This window comes from Bos javanicus, chromosome 19, assembly GCF_032452875.1.
Source record: "Bos javanicus breed banteng chromosome 19, ARS-OSU_banteng_1.0, whole genome shotgun sequence".
Lineage (NCBI taxonomy): Eukaryota > Metazoa > Chordata > Mammalia > Artiodactyla > Bovidae > Bos > Bos javanicus.
Window position 1 is genome coordinate 24680047 of NC_083886.1, and position 24196 is coordinate 24704242.

The 24196-nt window shown below is 42.0% G+C and overlaps 1 protein-coding gene across 2 annotated transcripts in view; it reads right to left on the reverse strand.

Annotated features, from left to right (window-relative positions):
* Positions 1 to 24196, reverse strand: part of METTL16 (methyltransferase 16, RNA N6-adenosine) — a 69154-nt gene continuing 44958 nt past the window's right edge. The window contains exons 7-10 of one of the 2 annotated variants that reach the window (XM_061390662.1): positions 17600 to 17669; positions 16790 to 16879; positions 7862 to 8035; positions 1 to 7745 (exon numbers count right to left, since the gene is read on the reverse strand). In XM_061390662.1, the coding sequence (XP_061246646.1) occupies positions 7122 to 7745; positions 7862 to 8035; positions 16790 to 16879; positions 17600 to 17669 (958 nt within the window). In that variant the 3' untranslated portion in view covers positions 1 to 7121. The remainder of the gene's footprint in view (positions 7746 to 7861; positions 8036 to 16789; positions 16880 to 17599; positions 17670 to 24196) is intronic. The other variant, XM_061390661.1, reaches the window with a different exon arrangement.

Below are 24196 nucleotides of genomic sequence, written 5' to 3' on the forward strand. Positions count from 1 at the left end.
TTGTCTTCGGGCAGTGCAACCTCTGGTAACTTTTATTTTCACAAGTTTTATGACACACAGGTTAATTTTATAACCAGAAAAAATTTATCACAACATATTGCTGAATGAAAACATTTATAGAACAGTAACACAGACCATTGATTCCACATTTGCTGCTTAAATATATATATGTATATAAAAATACTAACAAAATGTAAAACAACTCCATTTGAGTAGTGGAATTGTAAACTTTTATTCCTTCTTTTATAAATATCTTCTAATGAAAACATCACTTTTATAAAATGAAATTATGTTAAAGGGGGAAAGTTCTGGCGTGCTTGACCAGGAAGAGCCTCACCCGAGTCTTGATCTCAACTAATTTGACCTGGGGCGCTGGGTCTACTTCCCATCCTAGTTTTCCTTCCTGTTTCTTTACTCCTCTCCCCAACCCCTCCCCAACCCACTTTTCCTGCTGCTTAATTCTGAAATCCCCCAGAAACGGTTCAGGCTACCCTTACAGTCCAGGTGAGAGACGCAGAAGGGCGCTAAGGTGGTGGCACCAGGGATGGAGGAAGAGGCTGGGCTGGAATTGGGAGGATCTTTCTCAGGTGGAAGATTTTTAGACCCTAGCGGTGAAGGAGAGGGAGGAGCAGAGATTTCTATTCTGGACAGCTGGCTGGATGTGGTGGAGAGTACGGGAGACGCAGGTGCAAATCAGTTGAGTTAGCACAGCCATGGTCCTGGGGGTCATGTCCGACAGGAGGTGAGGCATGTGGAAGGTTAAAGTTCAGGAAAGGCCTAGATTTGTGTGTGAAGAATGCAGGAGTGACCAGTATAAAGTCATGGAGTGGATAAGGTTGGCCACAAGTGAGAGAAAAGCACAAACCAGGCCCATGGCTACTAGAATCTTCGGGATTCTCCCTGTTAAGAGGTGAGAACTCTTTAAAGAGGTGGGGAGGCAGCAACCAGACTTCAGTGGCTGAAATAAACGAGTTAGGAGAGTGGAGGCAGCAAATATTTAGGTAAGTTCTACCACCTGGTGGTAGAAGAGGCCACAAACTGATGGTCGACCAGGTTTCTGTAAAATACTGAATTCGTTGTGAAGATTTACCATCAAGTAAACTTGTCATAAACCTGGATTTCCAGCTTTCCTCAAGAAATAAGAAGATCCGGCATCACGGGGCAGCGACTTCTGCACAGCAGTAACCAGCAGGCATGGAACACAAGTTACTTGATAGCAGCAGTGCTCCACCAGTGCGAGTGGGAGCTCCAGCCCTTCTTGTCTGGCCCCTGGGGTAGAAGATGAGGAAATACTTCCCTTTGTGAATGAAAGTGTCCATTAATAAAACAGAGGCCAGCATTTGCTCCAGAAGCCCCACATCTGCCCCCCTGAAGGCAAATCCTGGGACAAAGAGACTTCAATTAGGGATCCTGACCAGACTGGGAATGCCCACTTCCCAGCAAGAGACATGGAGCCACTGGCATCACACACGTAGCGGGGCAGGTTACCCACTGTCCCAGGCTCAGCGGTGCTCGCAGGGCAGCTTCCCCTGGGGGCAGGCTGGCTGTTGGAGCCGGCCAAGGCTCCCCCAGCTGGGAATTTCCTGGCTCCGTTTCCTCCACTCTCAGCCACACTCCTTGAACTCCCACCAGATGGCAGGCAGCCTTTCCTTTTCTCGATTCACACAGTCCATTCCCTTACCTGGGGAAGACGACTTGCTATTTTTTATGACTGTTACCCTTCTGTAGCAAGATCTAAAGTCTATCAGTTTTGCTTTCCGTAAGTGAAATATTTGATGTTGCCTAAAAAAAAAAATCCTTCTTCCCCTTATTATACAATTATGCATTGTCAAAGAGTCATTACCTAATTATCAGTTATTTTACATTGATTCCGATCCAGTGTGTGCTTGCACTAGACTGTGGTTTCACTATCGACTTAATTATCTGTACTACTGCCAAATCCAAAATTCTATAAAGATTTGGTAGTGTAAGAACTAATTATAAGCAATTTCATTTTATTAAAGCTTGCTCCTTGATCAAAGGCTGGAAAATAATATGACCTTCAAATGCTCAATGGCAGAGTTGGTTAAGACTTGATTTTCTCTTCCCCGTGTCGTATCATCGAAGCTTCCTTCCCTAGAGATGGGTCCATGGAGCCCAGGAGTCCGTTTCCATCCTAAGTGTAGCACTTGTGACGAATCGAGATTGATATGAAATCCCTGTCTCCTATCTCTGGACCTGAGGTCAAGTCCCTGTAAACAACCTTAGGGCAAGTCATTTAAGGCATTTCTGAGCTGCCACTTCTTTACGCAAGCACACAGGGACTCCACGCCTCTTTGCGGGGTTAAGCCAGACAACTGACATAGAGGACTGATAGTCAGTATTGGTTCCGTTTATCCTCCCACTACACAGAAGTCTGGATTTCTGCTCTCAGTCAGAGTGGCAGCCTATACTTGCACTGACACATCTGAGGTCTTGGCTTTTTCACCTGAGTCTCTTGAAAGAAGATATTCTGAGCAGAAAGTGAAAACTCAAGAGAGACTAAGAAGCAATGAGCCTACCCCTCGTTTATGGACTCTTCCAAGGGGCTTTAGTATTCCTCTCACTTGACTGCTATTTTATGACTCTTGGAATTGAGAATCCAGCACCTTTTGTATGACGAAGTCAAGCCTCAGTGAGAATGACTGACCCTGTAAGTGGAACTGGAATGTAGACTCGGGTCTGATGAATTGTGAAGTCTGTGACCTTCACTGTTTTCCACGCCCCTGCACTTTCTGGCCCACTCCGCCTGATCTCAGTTCCCTGGCTTCTAGTCAGCACCTGAGATCCCTTGCTTCCCTGAAGAGAGCCTGGAGTCCCCAATGGTTCTGCCAGGCTGAGAGAGGGGAGGAGAAAAGGCTGCACCTCAGAGAGCATTCAGAGGTGCAAGGCCTTCAGTCACAACATGGTCCCCTGGAGTAAAAGCAAACCCTCCAAAAGGCAGCATTAGCCGTTCCAAAAGGGAGCATTAGCCGTTCCAACCAGCAATTAAAAAAAATAAACTGCTGTTTTAGTCATTTGGGTGAGTCATACAGAGGATCTGAATGTCTTTGCAGAGCAGAGCAGGAACCCTCTGGTATGTGTGTGAGGTCCCACTGCTCGCAGGGTGAGCCCCCCAGGCTTCCTTAATACGGTGCTGGCACAAGCACCAAGAGGTTTGCACCCGGAAGCATGAGAAGGTTCAAGACCATCAACACCTTGCTCCAGGAGGCAGAGGCCAATCCATCCTCACTAGTAAGCGTCCTCTGGGTTTTTATTGGGCTTAATGCCCATTCAGCAAACTGATTCTCCTGAGTGCCAACTTTTCCAAGAGATGTGGCTGTGAAAGTGTTGCACCTTTGAGACTTCCCTTCTGCAGATGACTCCTTAGGAATGCTGAAAGCAGCTTCTTTCTTTAGGCTCTATTATTCTTCCTGCGACACAAATAGTAGTTTTGGAAAACTTACTATGTAAAATCATGAAATGTCCCCTTCTAGCACCCCATTAACTAGAGACCAATAAAAAGTTGATCCAAAGGACTAACACAGCCTGGGTCTATTTTAGAGTAGTAAGACAGGTGGAAAGAAAAAAAATCTTTAAATCATCTGGGACCATAAAGAAACATAAAAAGGTTGAAAACTTATGCCCAGACCACAGGGTGGTGAGTTTTCCCTTCTTTCTTTCATCTCTCTAAGTTTTTTAACGTAAAAACGTACTTGCTTACATAAAAATATTTATCTGGCTATTTCAAGAAAATACCAAGGACACAATTTTATCCACGCCCACCGGGAAGCTGATTAAAAAAAGCCACATACGCCCTCGTGTGGCCGCAGCAGAAACACCTGGATTTAAGTAAGAAGGAGGGGCTTCTTTTAGGAGGCCTAGAATTTTCTAAAGGCCTTTGCATCTTTTCCACCCCTTGCAATTTTACTACACGTCAGAGCTTAGAAGCAGGTGTAATCATATGGTAAGCTTTGACAGGTTTCATGTTTTTAAAAATACATACTAAAATTTTAAGTATATATCATCCACACACTCCCTTAAGACTAGCTGAAACTCCACCACAGAGATACAGACCCTGTGAGAACAAGCAGTATGCTCTGGTGTGTGAATAGCTGGGCAAGGATGTGGGGTGAAGGAACCCACTGCTGGAAGCAAAGCAGATTCCGAAGAACAAAAGCAGCTTATTCCCCTCCTTGGAAAACAAGTCCTGCTTCTGTTCCCACTTTCGTTATCAAGAGATCAGACGCCCAGGCCAGGGACCAGAACAGAATTTAAGATACCACCACAAAGACTGAATTTCATACTAATCCATCAACATGAACTTGACCTCCAGACACTTAGGCAGTTACCACTCAACATTATGACAGTAATCTATTTCTTAAAAAAAAAAAAAAATTTCATCTTCCCCTTTTATCAGAGGTATAGGCTACCCCATATCACACAATTATCAAGTATATGTGTAAGTGAAAGGATTTTTAAATGTCTTTTAAAAATGTTTCAATGTTCTCTCATTAGATGGAAATAAACTATTCTTCTCAGAGAAGGAACTGAAGACACACCAATGCAAAAACTGTACTCACAGTTCCAGCAGTGGAAGGCTCTCTAGCCATATGCTTCTTAAACTCTAAGAGCATCAGCTTAAACTATAAAGCATCTTCCACTGCACCAAGCCTCAAACCTGGGGCACCAAACACACACAGACGTAAGACAGCTCTTTTGTGCTTCCAGGCCCACAGAGGATTCCCTGGGAATCTCTAAGTACTAGACTTAACAAAGGCTAATACTGTGGCTGAAATACATTGTGAACAAGTGAGGAGGACCAATAATACACTCCTGTGACAGCGCGGAGGAAAAAAGCATAGTGAATATGCAGAATGAACACAACCAAAGTTGAACCCACACACTCACACCCCCCATCTATAGAGACAGATTAGTGACTAGAAGGAAACACTGAAATACCAACAGGGGCTATGCTCCCGGAGGCTGAGGCGAGGGGTGACTGAAGCTGTTTCCTCCTTTGATCTTTCCAAATCCTTAATGAGCATGTCCTACTCCTTTACAGTGAAACAAACATGCCAACAGTGACGGCTTTATTGAGTGAAGAGTCGTTACCTAACTCACGTATCCTAAAATTTGATCAAGACAGAAACTAGGTTTGGGTCCAGCATATGACTCCAATGTTATGAGAGGTGAGGAGAGGATGGTGGGGGTGGATGGAGGAGATGACTGGATCACCGGAATCCGAGGCCCTGTGCTGAATCTTGGACTCTGTGGGACCCTGGGCATTAAGTTTCCTTTTCCTGTCAAAGGCTAACCAGCATAGCGGTTCCTAATCCCCAGTGAGTTAGTAGCTCCTCTCTCTAACTTGGGGACCCTTCTCTCCAGAAAAAAACCCAAACATGTCCACAGAGCCTTTGGAAATAACCCAGGAAGCTCTGGGTTCTCCAGAGGTCCATGGACCAGCTTAGAACACTGGTTGGTTCGTATGTTCTTTTCGGCAGCTCTGTCTCCACTGCCATGGAGAGGTATGATATGGTCCTATTTCCATTTCCAGTATCTTTGCTGAAGGACTGCTCTAGCTGCTGCCAAAGTATGCCAAGGTCATCAGTTTTATGCCCCAACCAACAGCCACCTTTCAAAAGTGTGGCTTAACTACAGTCTTCTTTGCAGGCAATGGCACTGTACTCAAAATTTTCAGGATAAATAGAACCCTCAGCTGCTGGTATAAAATCAAGCAGTAAAAGCCAAGCACAGCAGAGGGTAACCGAGACACCAAGAGGACAAAAAAGAGACGCCTTTCCCAGAGGTATTCCTGCTGAGCCCTGACAGCACAATTAGGAAACATGTTTTAAGAACAGTTACCCTGGCCTCAGAATTCTCCAATGGCAACAGGTAAACACAGAAGAGATTACAAACGAACTCCTGTGCCAAAACCATCTTTGATTAGCAGTAACTTATCTGCCAATAGATGAGGCTTTCTTAAGCAACTTACTATATGTAAATATATCTTGCTCCATTTCTCATTTCCATCACCCATCACTTATCCATTGAAAGCCAAGAGAGTATCTTCCCCAACCCCAGGATTCAAACAGGACTGACAGTTTTCAATTCTGAATACTCTTATATTAGCTCCACTTCAAACGTCAAAACAAATTAAAAAAAAAATCCACACCAGTCAAACTGCTACAAAACAGTTCTTTAAACAGGTTGGAGGCACGGGTATGGCTTCATTCTGCTGCATCGCAGTTGTATCTGGCAGTTTTGCTTACCTAATTCTGTTTCTGAAACAAGCAACATCCAAAACAGACAAGAGTCAGGAATGTGCCGATTGTCTTCAACGTTTCCAGGCGCTCCCTGATCAGGCCTTCTTCCTGGCATTACTGAGCTTTCTCTCCCTGACTCTCAAAAGGCTAGTTCCTTTCTCAGGACTGACACAGGGGTCATCAATCGTATGTACCCAAAGTTTTTAGTCTTGCAAGTGACTGTAGAAGAGGGTATAGAGCTATCTGCCCTGGTATACCACCTCCATGGGGTGGAGGGGCAGGCGGGCAGGGGTGAGAAAGTCACCCCTTCTCAGAAGCAACCAAGGCTGACACAGAAGGCAGGATGCACTGTTGAGTTCTGACCGGGATCAGACTGCAAAAATAATCCTTTTGGCCTCAGAAAACCAGTCTGAGGCCAAGGCGATCAGCTTAGTGAAGTAGTCAAAGTCACTCAGTCATGTCCGACTCTTGCGACTCCATGGACTGCAGCCCACAAGGTTCCTCTGTCCATGGGATTCTCCAGGCAAGAATACTGGAGTGGGTTGCCATTTCCTTCTCCAAAGGTGATCAGCTTAAGTCAGGTTTAAATCCCTTATGAGTTTACCGATGACATTTTGTTGATGCTGATCACCACAATTCTTTCTCTGAACTACCATACTACAATGCCCTGTAATTCTTTTTTTTTTTTTTTAAAGGAGGCAGGTGTTTAAAAATTGACTCATTTGTTGGCTTTTTAAGACAATTCCACATAATGTTACTAGTGGGCTAATGATGGAATTCAGCTTGCCACCCCTCCCAGGCCACTCTTCAAAGCAAGCTGCTTTATAGAACTTTCCCAAATGTGCGAGAATTTTGGAGTTAACTAGCAACAAGCCTGAAAATTTGGTTACGTATATAAGTACAAAGCTGGTTCATCAAATCCCTGTTCTGGCCCTCAACCCAGTGCATTTCAACTAAGGCGTCATCTACCTCCTTCTTAACGTTTATCAGACACTTGAATAAGTAACGTCCAGCCACTCCTTGGAGATGGTTCCCTTTTTCAGACGCTGGGCTGCTGAAGGGCTCAGGAGCCTCGTGGTCCTGGGCTCCATTACTAGAGCCTTTACAACCTTCCAGAACCTCCATGTCCCCCTTTTCCTCACTCCTTTCATCCTCCGTGGGTTCTGGGTTTTCCTCCTGGGAAAGCAAGTCCTGGCTGGGGCCATGGCCCCCCACAGTGGCAGACTCGCCTTCCGGTGGAGCAGGGCCCCCCAGGGCACTCTCCTGGGGGCCCTGGGCAACATCCTGGCTACTGCCAGACTCCCTCGGGGGAGGTTTTTTCTCTTCCAGGGCTTCGATCACGTCCTTGGGCGCTAGGGGCACCTCTCTCAGTTGTCTCACTCGGTCTCTCTTCTTCCTCCTCAAGTGAATCCAGGAGTTTTCTATGGCCGTTAGGAAAAGGCTGATTTCCTCCTTTCCACAGGGAACTCGTTTATGCTGGACCTGTTTGGAGGAAAAACAATTTTATAGATCACTTTTCTCCTCTGAAAACTCCTTTTAAAAAAAAAGAAAAAAGATTATTTGTAAGTACTTCTTCAATGTGCTTATCAACCAGGTACCTTTAGATCAGTGAGGATTTTTTCAATCCATGTTGTCACAACCACAATGCCTTCCACTGTCTCAGGGCCCAGAGATGATGCTTTGAGGGCTAGTTCTTTCATCATAGGCCCCAGGACTATGAACGTAATGGGCTTCCTTGGCTTCTCTAGTTTTCTTCGCTTACTGGGTGGTGACTGAAAGAACAAGAGGGCATGGGAGAATAGGGGAAGGTCATCCAAATAATCAAATCTCATGCGTTATAATAAATTCAGCTGGGGGAATCTCCATGACTGCAGAGCCCTAAAAAAGAACAAAGGCCTTGGCATGTTTATTTTTAATACTTAAAACAACTATGCCAAATGGGTTTACCATCTCCCCATTTTATAGACAGGAAAAACTAAGATACAGAGCAGCAATGGAATCTGCTTGAGGTCACATGGTTAGTATTTGTAAAATTAGGATTTGAATCCCAAACCCAGGTACTTTCTGCCTGTGTTCTATCAGTATATAACTCCTTCATCTACCTGCTATGCCCAAAACAGGCCTGTGCAACTATTTCTTTCAAGGCAACTCAAGGACCCCAAGGGGACTCACTGTGTTCCTTTCTATTAAAAAAATAAAAAATGCATGGCTTAAAATCACCACCACGGAGCCCAAGTTGATATGTGCTGAGACTTGTTGAAAGAGAGCAGCTGGTGAGTGGCAGTTTGTGAGATCACATGCTGGGAACGACCAGGGCACCAGGATTGCATGGGCGGAAGAGGACGCTGAATCCAGGCATGTCAAGGCCAAGCCAGTGCCCACCTATGCACTGCCTCTTGGCTGGGGAGAGGGGACAGTAGCAACCACAGGAACAGTGGATTTGAAAGCTGATTCCAGTAACTCAAGACTGTCCTTTCTTTAAATTTCAAGCTTGGAAAGTGAATTACACTCTTACCACTAGAGGGACTCAAGTTCCATTTTAAAAACCAAATGACACTGCTGTATTTAAAGCTTATTTCTTTCAAGTAAAAGGTTGCCTTTTTTTTTTTTTTTTCAGTTAGACTCTTAGCTAAGATCAGATAAATTATGGATACTTTAAGAGACTGACTTGTAGACAAATTTTATCAAAATTTGAAGAAGAATTTAAGCTAATTCTAAAGTTAGGATCAAAATGAGCAGGATTATAAGAAAGGCTCAAAAAGAGACAATACCCAGCCAGCTCTGAAGATCTTTTCCTAAAAAGAAGCATATGATAATTGTGTGGCTGTGAACTCCGACTGTGCCTGGAAACAGCAACAGAGCATATAAGTACACACACAGTGAGGTCCAGTTACTGGGTGAGGCCTTGTAGGAACTAGCTAGCAACTCCCTACCCCACATAGACAAGAAAATAGCCAGTTTATTCTATGCTAGAACACTTTTAGGTGGTATTTCCTAGAAACAATCAACATTTTCTCTTTATACCAGATGTTAACTAATAAAAAAGGGAAGTTAAAGAACAGAAAACAAGCTTAGAAGAAAAGGACCAAAAACAAAGGGTGTGTGTATGAGTAAGAAGCCTGCTCCTGAGAAGCGAGCGGCAGACCAAGCCCTGAAGTCTGAACCCGCTCAATTAATGTTTCAGGCAAGATGAGACAGATTCATATGGGCACCAAGACAGCAGCATTGTTATTACTCAATCGCCAACATAAGAAACACAATTTCTCCAGGTACTGAGGGCCTAAACTTTGCACTGAGGAGCTTGATATATGATTATTAAGCTGGGGGTGAAAAAAGATGGTGGTATGCAAGAGGAGGATGGGAGACAAGAATCAAATTATTTTTTCCACTTCCTGACATCCAAAGCTGTTACCGTGGAAAGGTCACCGTCGCAGGGCCATCCCCGACAGCACACCAAAGGTCATCTACAAGTATGGCTGGAAGGATAGCACCTCATCCCTCTTTGGACAGAGGTGGGAATCATTTGTGCTCACAAATTCCAACCAGCAACGTGAAGATATTGCTGCGTCTGTCATTTCCTGCAATATTCTCCTCCAAAAGTAAGAATGGGCTTTTCTAGAACTTAAAGGAGAGAAATGCACCCTCATCAAACTTAACAAGAGCTCTCTCAAGGACCCACTTTCAGAAACAGCAAAACAGACAGCTTGCTGCCTTGTTACACCAGAACAAAAATGAAAACTTCTCCATCTCATATATGGCTCCTTTACCTTGCATCCTGGCTCCAATGTACCATATATAACGGTCAATCAACAAATCTGGTATTTCTGAAGACCTTTAGTGAGTTCTTTTCACTCTCTCACACACACATTCTCAGGATTTAGTTTTACTCTTGGCCATGTCACACAGCTTAGCGATCTTAGTCCCCGATCCAGGAACTGAACCTGCACCTTCGGCAGTGAAAGCGCAGATTCCTAACTGCTGGACCACCAGAGGATTCCCTAGTTTTATTACAGAAACTGGGTAAGCACTCAAGAGACAGATAATTTATACTTTAGAAACTCTAAAAGCTTTTAAATGATTAAAGATTAACTTAAGTCTGGCTTATAGCAATCATTCCTCATCCTTTCTTGCTCATACTGAAAATTCTCAGTAGGCAGGACCAGAGTAAAATACAGGAGCAGGTCCTAATAAATTAATAGTTAAATTCAACCCCACAGGTTCAACAGCAGGTTATTTTATACCCTGTCACAACACTAGTAAATAGAAGCTGTTTTTCCCCAACTGAGATTATCTTAATTTGCTAAATCTCAAACCACAAATATTTTCAATGAAGAGTGCTATACTCAAACTGTCACAGTTTAGAAGACAAAGTAACAATTTAACATTTTAAAGCATAATTTTAAAAAATCAATAATGGTTAATTCAGTTTAATGTAAAAAACTAGAAGGTGAATTTACAACTGATTTTGGGTTCGAAGATGAACTACTATATCACCCAGCTGAAATTACAATGTGAAAGTTTGGTGGGGAGTTGTAAATTCTGCAGAGAACACAGGCTTTGTATCTTTTACACTGTAAGGATTCAATGAATAATCATCAATATGGGAGGAGCTCCAAGTGTTACCACACTGAAACCATGAATTGGACAAAAACAGTTCTTACATTTTAAAAATATGCTTTACCTAACAGAGCTGTCTTTTTTCCTCTTTTAAAGTATTTATTTGGCTGCACACGTCTTAGTTGTCACATGCGATTCTTAGTTACACATGTGGGATCCAGTTCCCTGACCAGGGCTCAAACCCAGGCCCTGTGCACTGGGAGAGTGGAGTCTTAAGAGCTGTCTTTAAACTGCTTAAATCTTCACTCTTCCTTTAATTTCTAGACCTCAGTGGTGCAACCAGTCAGAAGACTTTCCAATCAGGTGTAACCTGATACAAATCTGTATAGCATTCGCATTCTGCTGAAGCTCTGCTGCTAACTACGGCTAAAGTAGAACACAGATCTACCTCATATCTGCAGGACAAGAAGAGGGTCATTCACTAAGATCTGCTGGCATGAAGCCACAGCCTCCTTGATAAGACAGAGCAGCTTCCAGGATGGTCTTGAGGGGAAAGGCGTGCTCCTGCCCACCACATGCGGGTCTTCCCTGCTCTGCCACATTCTGAATGGCTACCGCTCCAGATCCTCCAGGAACAAGCCGAGTGTCTGTGAGCTGTTATTCAGCACAGGCTACTATTTATGGAAAAATAAAGCCAAGGGGCCAACACTGACACCTGGCTGGAATACACACAAGAAGTGCGCTGGGATGGACAGTCAGATCATCTTGCCTTTTTCATATATGTATCAGCTCTGATGCCATGAAGTGGACTAAGTATTTTGCTCTCTAAAAGTGTGGCTTCTTTATTAACAGCCAGTGGCATTTCTATTGTTATCTAATCTGACTGGTTGCTGTTTTTAAAATGTCCTGTAATCATTCCTAGATATATGGAAAAACAATACAAAGTAAAAAGGGGGAAAAAGTTTATGTAGAATGCTACTACCTATCTAAGAAAGTAGGTGGCTATAACTGTGTATTTTCTTATATTAAAACAACCAACCCCACTAAAAACAATGGGAGGATAAATTAGAAAATCGTTTAAATAGTAACCCAAGGAGAACAGGAATTGATTGGGGTGAAAGAGACAAGAGAATGAAGCTAGACTTCTAATAGTATCCTTTTTGAGATTTGATTTTGAAACCACGTATGAGTATCTTTTACAATTACCAAACAAAACTAAATAGCACATACAAAAAAGGCAATCCCTAAAAACACAAAGTAAAATGAAACACCTTTTGTAAATAAATATGAAAATAGTTATAGATGAAATAATACACTCTAAGATTTGCTTTAGAATCATCAGGGCAGCTCAACATCACTGGGACATCAGACAGAGGTGGTGAGAGGGAATGGTGGGGAATGATAACACAATACATTTTACTGAGCACCTACTATATGTATCAGGCACTGTGTTATATACATTTAATTCTCAAAACCTGAAGTGGTGGGTACTATCAGTAACCCCCAGCTTACAGATGAAGAAACAAAAACTTAGAGAAGTAACCTGCTCAACCTAGACAGTTTCTATACACTCGGCAATAGTTTTAGGGTAATCCACCATGCCACTGTTAAACAAAATAACAGAACAAACTATGTCAGAAGTAAGTTCATGCAGAATACAAATGACTGAAAGAGATAAATCCAGGGGCGTCCCTGGTGGTCCAGCAGCTAAGGCTCTGTGCTGCCAATGCAGGGGGCCACGGTTCGATCACTGGTCGGGGAACTAGATCCCACACGCAGCAACTAAGAGCCTGAAAGCTGCAACTAAAGATCCTGCATACCGCAATTAAGACCAGCACAGACAAATAAATATATATAAAGATAGGTCCAGAGAGATTTCTATAGGCTGCATGGTTAAGAAGGAATTGGTTAAGAAGGCTTTATGCAGAAGTTAGAATTGAGCTGGGCTGCAGTGAAGGGAAGTCCACAGAAAGGATCAGACAGAGAAAGGGCTGTGACCAAAGGCTGTAATGACAGTCAGCAATGACCCTGGCATCATAAGAAGACTGTGTAACTTCTAATGCCGTAGAAGGCAGCACAATCAGGAAAACAGGGAGTGATTAGGATGGAAGGGAAGTCAAAAACAGATTTGGGAGGAACAAGGAGCCACTGAGGAGCCATCCTTTCTTTGAAAGGCGAGCTCAGGATGAACCCAGGTGACCATTACATGAAAGGTGGCTGCTGAGTAGGTAATATCTGGTTAGAATGGAACCAAGGGCAGTCCTTGGGCAGCACAGTGACTTAGAGCTTAGGCTGTGAAATCAGACTAAGCAAGGCTTCAACCTGATTTTTTAGAGTCTCCAATTTCGTCATCTAAAAAGTGGGGATAATACCACCCACTTGATTATTGTCAGGTTTGAATAAAATAACATAATGTGTGTGAAGCATTCACATCACAACAAAGACTATCTCTGGTGCTTGAAATCTACTATACCGATTAACATTATGCTTGCAATGCTGTTCCTTAGTAGAAGTTCTACATCATATTCCTTTTAACACTCAACAAATACTCTATGCACCAACTATGAGTCAGACATTGACAATTCCTCCTCCATGAAGTCCTCCCAGACTGAACTATTTTCTTTTCTGAATGGCCTAATTCTCCACCATTCTGGTTCCTACCATTCATTTCAGTACTCACTCATATGAACTTTCGTATCCATACTTCTCTTTCGTAAAGCTAATCATTGTAAGCGATAGGAAATGCTATCTTATTTCTTTGGTATTATCACAATGAACGTCACAATAAGAAAAGTAACAAGAGAAGGAACCTTAACTTTGGTTTTGCTAAATAGCTCAGATCCCTAACCATCACATCTGTTTTAGAGCATAATTTATAGTCTGGTACAGTACTGGTTTTCAAACCATGTCCTTCCTCCCCCTGCCCTTTGCCATACTGAGCAGCTTATGGGATCTTAGTTCCCCAACAGGGGACTGAACCGGCACCCTTAGCAGTGAAAACGTAGAGTCCTAAACATTGGACTGCCAGAGAATCCCCTCTAACCATGTCTTAACAGGAGAATCCTCTCAATAAATAAAATCAACACATAATACTGACGAAAGCAGACCAGAGATCTGCTGATGAGATCTCTAAAATGAGAGAGAGCCCTGAAGTACCACCCTGATACCTGTCTCCAAGTGTCATCCCCTGAGCACCTACACGGAATCCCTCCTCTATCTGGAATTAGTTTGAGTACATGTGGACTAGGAAGTGGAACACTGTCAGAAGAACCCCATTCTGACACTAACAAGGCTACCTAATTAATTTGACCCCTTCCCTCCATCTGTTCTCCAGAAAGCCCTCTAGTTATGACTCCCTGGACAAGAAAGACCCAGGCTCAGAGGAAATGTGTTGAACAGAGGAGGCTCATTTTTTAAAACCAGAGTTCCTGGGCAATGCTCAGACCAAGAGTACATACCATTTATTAGAGTCACATTATTTCCCCTTTTTCTTTTAACAAGTGTCAAACACCTGAAAGCAAAGCAAAGCTAAAATAATGCCTTGAGCAATGCGAGAAGTTCGGACAAAGAGGCATTCTAAGCGGCTTGTTAAAATTCTGTAAGGAACAGTCCTTATGATATGCTTCCTTATATTTGTCATCAGTCGGAAATGAACAGACACAATTTTATCAACACTAGGACTCGTCTTTTGGCTGTTAAAATAAATCCAGACAAGAGGAATGGGCTTAGTGTGGGCACTTGAATCAGCAGCAAATTAGAATTTTTCAGCATTCAGCACCAACAGAAGCAAGCCAGTAGGCCTGAGATAAGTGAAAACAGAAGTTGCCATAGTAACTTGCACATTTACCCTAAAAAGGCGGGAATGGGGGTGGGGCGGGGAAGTAGGTCAATGTTTCTGCTTAACCAGCTCCAGTCCTTGGCTTCCTCTCCTCACCTAAAGCAGCATGCTCCTCCCTCCCCGCCATAGCCCGCAGGAGCAAGGAGAATGAGGTGACCACTTCAAAGAGCAGGGAGTAGGGAGAGGTCCAAGTAGCGAGAAGGAGAACCAAGAGGGCAGCCCACTGAAGCCCTCCCGAGTGCCCTGGGACCCCTGGGAAAGCAGCTGCTGATCGAGGGCACCAGTGCTAAGAAACTGTTGCTGGGTTACCACAAATCAGAAATTGCCGTTTTCCCTGTAGCAGTTTAAGTGCACCTAATGGAACACTTGGGGATGCATTATTAACAGCTTTGGGTTGGGGGCAGTGGTGTGGAGGGATGAGTACTCTGGCGTGGCAGAAGCCTGGGGCCCTTAAGCAAGAGGCAGTCTTTCATGGCTGAAGCTATGAACAGGCCTCAAGGATGACCTAAAAGACAGGGAGGGAGGGAGGAAGGCTTAGCTGATTCCCTTTCAAAGTAAGCTGGTTTTACTACCACAGAAACACAGTGCTCTTTGATACTCTGATCTGAAATAGCTGTTAATCCAAGAGGGCAAGGGTGTCGCTGGTCCCTGAGATGGCCTGGAGGGTGCCAGAGCTCATTATCAGCTCTTCTGCCTGTGGTGCCAACAAGTGCGGAAAGCAGGTTCAACAGAAAGCACTCGGAAACAGGTGCAGCTCCATTTTCCTGCAGCTGTTAGCGTCTGCATAGGGATAAGCTGAGGCATTGCTAACAATTTTAACCATTTGTTGGGAAAACCCTGGTATTCTTATTTAGAGGATGACAGAAAGGATAATCCCTCAGGGAGGTCAAAAAAAGCACAACCATCTTTGGTAATCAGTGAGTATTTCAAACACTAACCTCTGGACACCCTACTGCATGGCACAGAGGCAAGTCTGGGCTTCCATCACACAGGCCATTCAGACTTGACTGGGACAACTTATTTCAATCCAGCAGAACACCTAGCTGCAGAGTACAGGAAAGGAAGGCTCAGTTTCAAATCTGAGCTCATGTATTCAGAAACACCTGCAAACGGTCCCCTCATACTTCCGCACATCTCTACTCCTCTGCCCTACAGGAGAAGGAAAGAGGCTCACAGTTACAGCAACACTTAAGAGAGACTCTGGAGACAAAGCGTGGCCAAGACCTTGGGAGAGGAGCACCCAGGACAAGCCTATGGTGTAGACAGGGGACTGGAGACGGTGAACAAGCCCAGGTATGAGGCCTCCATAAATACTGTGGGCAGGGGCAGCTCAAGCTGAGCAACGAGTACATGAACGGTAAGGCAGACCGCTCCAGGCAACCAGAAGTCAATCCTTCTTGCAGGGGAAAAGTGAGAACAAACAGACGCTATTCTGTTACCACCTCTTACGTAGCCTAGAAAAATTATTCCGGCTAACCAGTTCAAAAACATTTTTCTTTTGCATATAGCAGCAACCACAGAGGACAATGAGAATTTTGTGGATCATAAAATTACAGAAGAATGTTCACGGTCAAGCACATGCAAAGGAGACAAAATAGGATAATGAACTATATCACCCAGCTTCAAAACTCATCAATATTCCAGTGCTCATCTGAAAGTCAAGACAGGACCCTTTACTCGAATGATCTCTTGAGTTTTACACATCAAAAGCCCGCAATCCCAAATGGCAATTTCTACATCCACAGGAACCCTAGGAGACAGCTACTCTAGGAAAACAGCAGTGATAAAAGAAAACAGACTTCAATTTCAATTCTTCAGGAATGTCCAACAGAAAAATCATACCCACAAGGTGTTTGTATTTGAATTTTTTAATTGCTAAAAGATGCATTTCCAACTCATTTACATTTGCTGATTCAGAATCACTGAGTTGCACAGATTCAGAGAGAAAGGTTTTATGGTCACCACAGACAGCCTTCCAGGACTGTGCCTGGTTCACAACCTCTCCATTGTGATGTAAGCATTTGGGGCAAACTTCAGGGAAACAAGACAGTACAGATTTAGTTGATTTATGACCTAGTAAAACCCACCATGTACTGGGTTTCAGCAAAGCTAAAGGAAGGTCTCAACTTACTGGTACTGTTACGTCATCATAAAAACTCCAAGCCAAAGCCCATCTCATTGTCCGACCCTGGCAGAACTCAGTATAGGTGACTTTAGGAACCTGAAACCAAAAAACAGCGTCAAATCATTCTGTTAGTTCTACTAATATGTTTCTGGCTGCTGCCTCATTTTAAATTATAGGTTGGTCTTTCTTTTTATCAGTTAACAAACACTACCATCCAAAAACAGCTATGCCCAGCTGCCTAATAACCAGTGACTCAATCGTTGTTGTTCAGTCGCCCAGTCGCGTCCGACTCTTTGCGACTCCATGGACTGCAGCACACCAGGCCCCTCTGTCCCTCACCATCTCCTGGAGTTTGCCCAAGTTCATGTTCACTGCATCAGTGATGCCGTCCAGCCATCTCAACAAAGTTGTAGGCTTTTTTCCTCCCATGAAACATGAGAGACGATTTATAGTTCCAGCTTCGAGGTTAGATATATGAAACACTCAAAACGCAGCCCTTCAGAGAACTACTGGTAAAACGATTCAAACGTTCTTTTCTTTTCTTTTTTTAGGAAAGAGAGCCTGCAAAGCCTGGCTAGACATAGCTATGTAGTCTCCATTTTAGGCCTTAAAAAAAAAAAAAAAAAAGGCCTTATTTTAATGATTTGCAAAAAGTCCCTATTAGCCCCAAAATTACATCATTAAAAAAACTAAACAAGCAATGGGCAAGCAAAAATAAACAAAAAACACATCCAGGTTTTTTGGTATACACGAAAATTCTATACTTCAAGTACCATCAAAAGTGGTCACACTGGAATAGTAATGACAAAGCCTTACCCCTTGTATGCGAAGTTCTTCCTTCAGAGGAGCCAGGCTGCATTTCTTTCCCAGCATACAGCTATACCATCTGGGGGGAAAAAAAAAGCAGCCAAGTCAAACACTGTTTATGTGGTTACATTTTTAAACCAAGCATTACTCAAGCCAACAAGATGAGAAGAATAGCAAACAAATACTGAGTCAAGTTACAAGTGACAAAAACAAGAATTGTATATACTTTGGCCACCTCATGCAAAGAGTTGACTCATTGGAAAAGCCTCTGATGCTGGGAGGGATTGGGGGCAAGAGAAGGGGATGACAGAGGATGAGATGGCTGGATGGCATCACTGACTCGATGGACGTGAGTCTGAGTGAACTCCGGGAGTTGGTGATGGACAGGGAGGCCTGGCGTGCTGTGATTCATGGGGTCACAAAGAGTTGGACACGACTGAGCGACTGATCTGATCTGATATAATGTATTTAGACAGAGAATAAATCTAGAGAAGGAAAACATGCCCACAGCAACTTAAACAAAAGTCACTTAGTTTCTCCAATTATTTCAGTGCTATATGTATGTAGAAGGAGAGAGGGGTATCACTTATAATGCTCAGAATGAAGGCCATTCAGCTCTGGGACAGAAATTAGTTAATAAATAACAAAAACAAGGATACACACCCCCTTACAACATATTAAGACAAACTGTAAAATCTAGCATGACCTGTACTTTGAGATATGCACTCACCTGCAAATAACTTAAGAATACATACTGCACTCAAGTTTCAACAGAACATGAAATCAGTTTTCTCTATAGCAAATACAAACCCAAGAGAGGGAGTATGAAGATGAAGCGAACTGGTTAAACATAAAAGGACAGATTTTATCTCTTCTGATTATTCTAAAAAGTTTGCAAAGTATAAAATTTATACGGAACTTCTGCTTCAGGCTATGACAGATTAATTAGTAAGAAAATTGCCAAAAGGAAACTGGACAAAATATATGAAACAATTTTTCAAAACTGGACAACTGCAGTGAAGACCTATCATCTCAGAGAGAAAAACAAGGTGAGCCCCACAACTGCCAGAGCTTACTGCCTGGAGGAAATTTCCAAGCTGCAATGCAGGGAAAGGAAACTAAAATAGAACCCCAAAATCCTGCTGAATTGTTGAGACAGACTGGAGCAGTAAGGCTGAGGCAGTAAGAATTTGAAGAGCAAAAGAGAAGAGAAGAAGGAGCTGCACAGGGAGAGAATTCTGGACGTCTGCAGAGGAGTTCCCTGGAATATTTTGCAGAATAACGATCTGTGTGTGGGAGTGGAGGCTGGGGAAAGAATTCTCAGAAAACAGTAAGCTGAACAACAACTGGATTCCAGACAGCGAGGACTTCAGTTTTGTGGTTAGACAGCTAGTTTGTGGTTCTACTATCTACAGCAGAAAGCCCTTGTTAAAAAAAGCGGCAAGTAGCAGAATCCTGAAAAGGATGCTGCTTTTAAGGGGGCGAGAGGCTGTTCTGTATCTGCACTAATAAAGCTTACAAAAACAAGACCTGAAAAAGGATCCAACTGGTCACAAGTAATCTAAGTAAGCAATAAAACAAAGTCCAAAACTCATTAAAGGACTACAAAGAAATGGAGCACCCCCACACATCAGATACACAATGTCCAGCATTTAGTCAAAAACTACCAGATATTAAAGAAGCAGGAAAATGACTCATAATCAGGATTTAAAAATCAATCATTAGAAACAGATGAAGAAATAAGATGATGATGGAATTAGTAGATGAGGACATCAAAACAGCTATTTAGAAATATGTCCCATAACAAAACATAGACATGATGAGGCAAAGAGGGAAGGTATAAAAACTAACCAAATGGAACTATAAGACACGAAAATTACAATATCTCAAATAAAAAATTCACTGGATTGGATTAACAGCATATTAGATTCTGCAAAAGAAAAGATGTATGAACCTGAAGACACAGCAAAAAAAAAAAAAAATCTGAAATAAAACACAGAGAGGGAGAAAAAGAAAAGTTGAAAAAAATAACACAGCACCAGTGACCAATGGGACAGTATCAAACTGTACACATAATTTGAGTTTCAGAAAAGAGACAAAAGGGGGATAAAAAGTATTAGAAAAAAAAGATCAAAATTTTTCCCAAACTGATAAAAACTATAAACATATATAAGTTCAATGAACTTCCCACATTAGAAACATAAAATAAAACCATATTATATATTTAAAATACATAACCAACAAGGACCCACCGTATAGCACAAAGACCTTTGCTCAATACTCTGTAACAACCTAAATGGGAAAAGAATTTAAAAAGAATCGATATTTATAATGGAATCTCTTTGCTGCACACATGAAACTAACACAACACTGTTAATCAACTATAAAATATAAAATAAAAATTACACCAAACCAAACCATACTAAGGCACTTCATAATCAAAGTACCAAAAATCAGAGACAAAAAGGAAATCTTAAAATCAGGGGGTGGGTAGAGACTTTTTGTTCAAAAGAAGAAAGATAAACATAAATATTTAATATCAACCTCTCATCAGAAATAATGCAAACCAGAAGACAACAGAACAACAACTTTAAAGGACAGAAAGGAGAACTCCCCGGTGGTCCAGTGGTTAGGACTCCATGCTCTCACTGCCAAGGGCCCAAGGTTCAATCCTTGGTTGGGGAACTAAGATCCCATAAGCCATGTAAGAAGCAGTAAGTCACCACTTTGTCTAAACAAGAGCTGAACAAACTCTTCTTAAATCCATAACAGAAGTACTCATAGGGCCTCTAAAATTGGAGACAGGCAGACAAATACAAAGAAGCAACAACTTACTAAAGCAGAAACCCACCAGCAAACATCTCCGCGGGAACCACAGTGCTGAGGTAGAGAAACCTGCACTGAAACTGACAACTTGCCAGAGACTCAGCATTGATGAGTCTGAGAAATAAAAACTCCAGGGGTGCCCACTCATCAGCGACGCCATGCTTTTATATATATTATCTGGGAGCTTGATCAGGTTCTTACAGTGAGTAAAAGGAAAAATTCCCTTATGCTTCTGGCTGGGGGAGAGGAAAAGGAACCATTTTGAATTAGACTAGGGCATCCTGTTCTTAAAAAAGTCTGCCCCCAGGAGAAACCAATTAGCCAGAGCCTGACCTCTTGGGGTTTTATCAGAGCCTGACTGACCCAGAGGAGGGATATCATCCAACTCCAGCATACTCTAGGCATCCTTTCCCACCAAAGCAGGGGAAAAAACTGAGAAGCATGTGTGTAGATCACAACCCAGAGGGACGGGATCACTGAAGGGCTAAAACCTACTGAGGGACTATAGAATGCTTCCCCTCCTCCACACCTTACCATGGATTACTAAAGACCTGTAAGAGCAGTTCCTTTGACCAAGTACATCATGTCTTCCTATTTTAATTATAAGACACACTAAAAGGCAAAAAGAAAAAAAAAAACCCAACAGTCTGACAGGCAGAGAAACCATCAGAACCAGACATGACAAGGATATTGGGTGTTATCAAACTAGGAATATAATAACTATGATTAAGATGCTAAGGGCCCTAATGGCTAAAGTAGACAGCATGCAAGAACAGATGCGTAATGTAAGCAGAGAGAAGGAGATTCTAAGAACCAAAGAAAAATGAAAAAGATCAAAAACGCTATAATGGAAAGGAACAACGCCTTTTATGGGCTGATTAGTAGATTAGAGACAGCTGAGGAAAGACTTTAGTCTGGGGATACCTCAATAGAAACTGCCAAAAGTGAAAAACAGAGAGAGAAAAAAAAACAACAACCAGAATATAATATTCAGGAACTGTGGGACAACTACAAAAGATGTAAAATCTGTGTAATGGAAATCTAGAAGGAAAAGAAAGAAAAAAGAACAGAAGAAATATCTGAAACAATAATGACTGAGAATTTCCCCAAATTAATTCAGTTAGATACTGAACCACAGATCCAGAAAGCTAACAGAACACTGAGCAGAAAAAAATATTCAGAAACTGCACCTAGGTGTATGACTTTTAATAAAATCAAAGATTAAAAAAAATCCTCAAAGAAGTCAGAAAAAGATACACCTTACCTATAAATAAGAATTACACCCAACTTGTGTTAAGAAACTATGCAAGCAAGAAGAGAGAGAAGTGAAATACTTGTTTCAGACACAGCTGACTTCAGAGCAAGACAAGTTATCAAGAATAAAGAGGGGCATTATTCTAAGCTAAAATGGGGACAGTCCTCCAAGAAGACATAACAATCCTTAATGTGTTTGTACTTAACAGAGCATCAAGCTACATGAGGCAAAAACTGATAGAGCTGCAAGAAGAAACAGATGAACCTTCTTTTAGAGATGGAAATTTCAATAACCCTCTATCAGAACGCACAGATCTGTCTGGCAAAAATAAGACAAGACATAGCTGAACTCAACAACACCATCAATCAATTGGATATAACTGACATACATAAACTATTCATCTTCTCAAGATCACACAGAATATTCACCAAGATAGACTGCTCTGAGCCATAAAATACATCTTAACAAAGTTTAAAGGAATAAAAATCATACAACATCTGCTCTTAGTCCACAAGGGAATTAAACTTGAACTCAGTAACAGAAAGAGAGCTAGAAAATCCCCAAGTACTTAGAGATTAAATAATACATTTATATATAACACATGGGTCAAAGAAGCTATCTCAAGAGAAATTAAACAGCATCTTGAACTAAATGAAAACAAAAATACAATTTGTTAAAGTTTGTGTAGTGAAAGCAGTGCTTACAGGGAAATTTATAGCACTGAATGAATACATTAGAAAAGAAAAATCTAAAATCAATCATCTAAGCTTCTACCTCAGGAAGCTAAAAGAGTAAATTAAATCCAAAGCAAACAGAAGAAATAATAAAAATTGAAATCAGGAAATCGATAGAGAAAAATCAATTATGTCAAAAGTTGGTCCTTTAAAAAGATCAATAAATTCAATAAGCCTCTAGCCAGGCTAAGGAGAAAGGAAAAAATAAAAAGAGAGGACACAGATTCCTAGTATCAGAAATAAAAAGGTGCAAAGATAATCTTCTCAACAAGTGGTGCTGGAATTGGACATCATATGCAAAAAAAACCCCAAAACCCAAAACTATACACAAACCTTGTATCATTTACAAAAATTAACTCAAAATGGATCACAGACCTAAATGTAAAACATAAAACCTAGAAGATAATATAAGAGAAAATCTAGATGACCTTGGATTTGGCAGTAACAATGATTTAGATACCACACCAAAGGGAGGATCCGTGAAAGAAATAATTGACAATCTGGATGTCATTAAACTTTGTGAAAGATATGTCAAGAGTGTGAAAAGACAAGTCACAGACTGGGAGAAAATACAGAACACCTATCTGTTAACTGAAATATACAAAGAACACTTATAAATCAACAATATGAAAACAACCAATCTGATTTTAAAATGAGCCAAAGACCCTAACAAGATACCCATCAAAGAAGAAATACAGATGACAAACAGGCATTTGAAAAGACGCTCCATATCATATGTCATCAAGGAAACAGAAACTAACGAGATACCCCTGCACACCTATCAGAATGGCAAAAATCCAGAACACGGACAACACCAAATGCTGGTGAGTGTGCAGGGCAACAGAAACTCTCATTCTGTCAGTTCAAAGACAAAAAAGGTCAAGCCACTTTGGGAGTCTTCCAAATATACTCTTACCATGTGATCCAGCAATCGTGCTCCTTGGCATTTATTCAAAGAAGCTGAAAACTTATGTCCGCACAAAGATATGCACACTGAAGTCTATAGCAGCTTTGTTCATAACTGTCAAAACTTGGAAGCAATCAAGATGCCCTTCAGCAGGTGAATGGATAAATAAACTGTGGTATGTTCAGACAATGTAATATTATTCAGCACTAAAAAGAAATGAGCTGTTAAGCTATGAAAAGACATGGAGAATTCAAAAGCAGAGACATTACTTTGCCAACAAAGGTCTGTCTAGTCAAGGCTATGGTTTTTCCTGTGGTCATGTATGGATGTGAGAGTTGGACTGTGAAGAAGGCTGAGCGCCGAAGAATTGATGCTTTTGACCTGTGGTGTTGGAGAAGACTCTTGCGAGTCCCTTGGACTACAAGGAGATCCAACCAGTCCATTCTGAAGGAGATCAGCCCTGGGATTTCTTTGGAAGGAATGATGCTAAATCTGAAACTCCAGTACTTTGGCCACCTCATGCAAAGAGTTGACTCATTGGAAAAGACTCTGATGCTGGGAGGGATTGGGGGCAGGAGGAGAAGGGGACGACAGAGGATGAGATGGCTGGATGGCATCACTGACTCGATGGACATGAGTCTGAGTGAACTCCAGGAGTTGGTGATGGAGAGGGAGGCCTGGTGTGCTGTGATTCATGGGGTCGCAAAGAGTCGGACACGACTGAGCAAATGATCTGATCTGATCTGAAGTTAAAGAAGACAACCGGAAAATGCTACATAGTGTACGATTCCAACTATATGGCATTCTGGAAAAGGCAAAACTATAGAGATGGTAAAAGATCAGTAGTTGGGAAGGATGGGTGAACAGGTAGAGCACAGAGGATA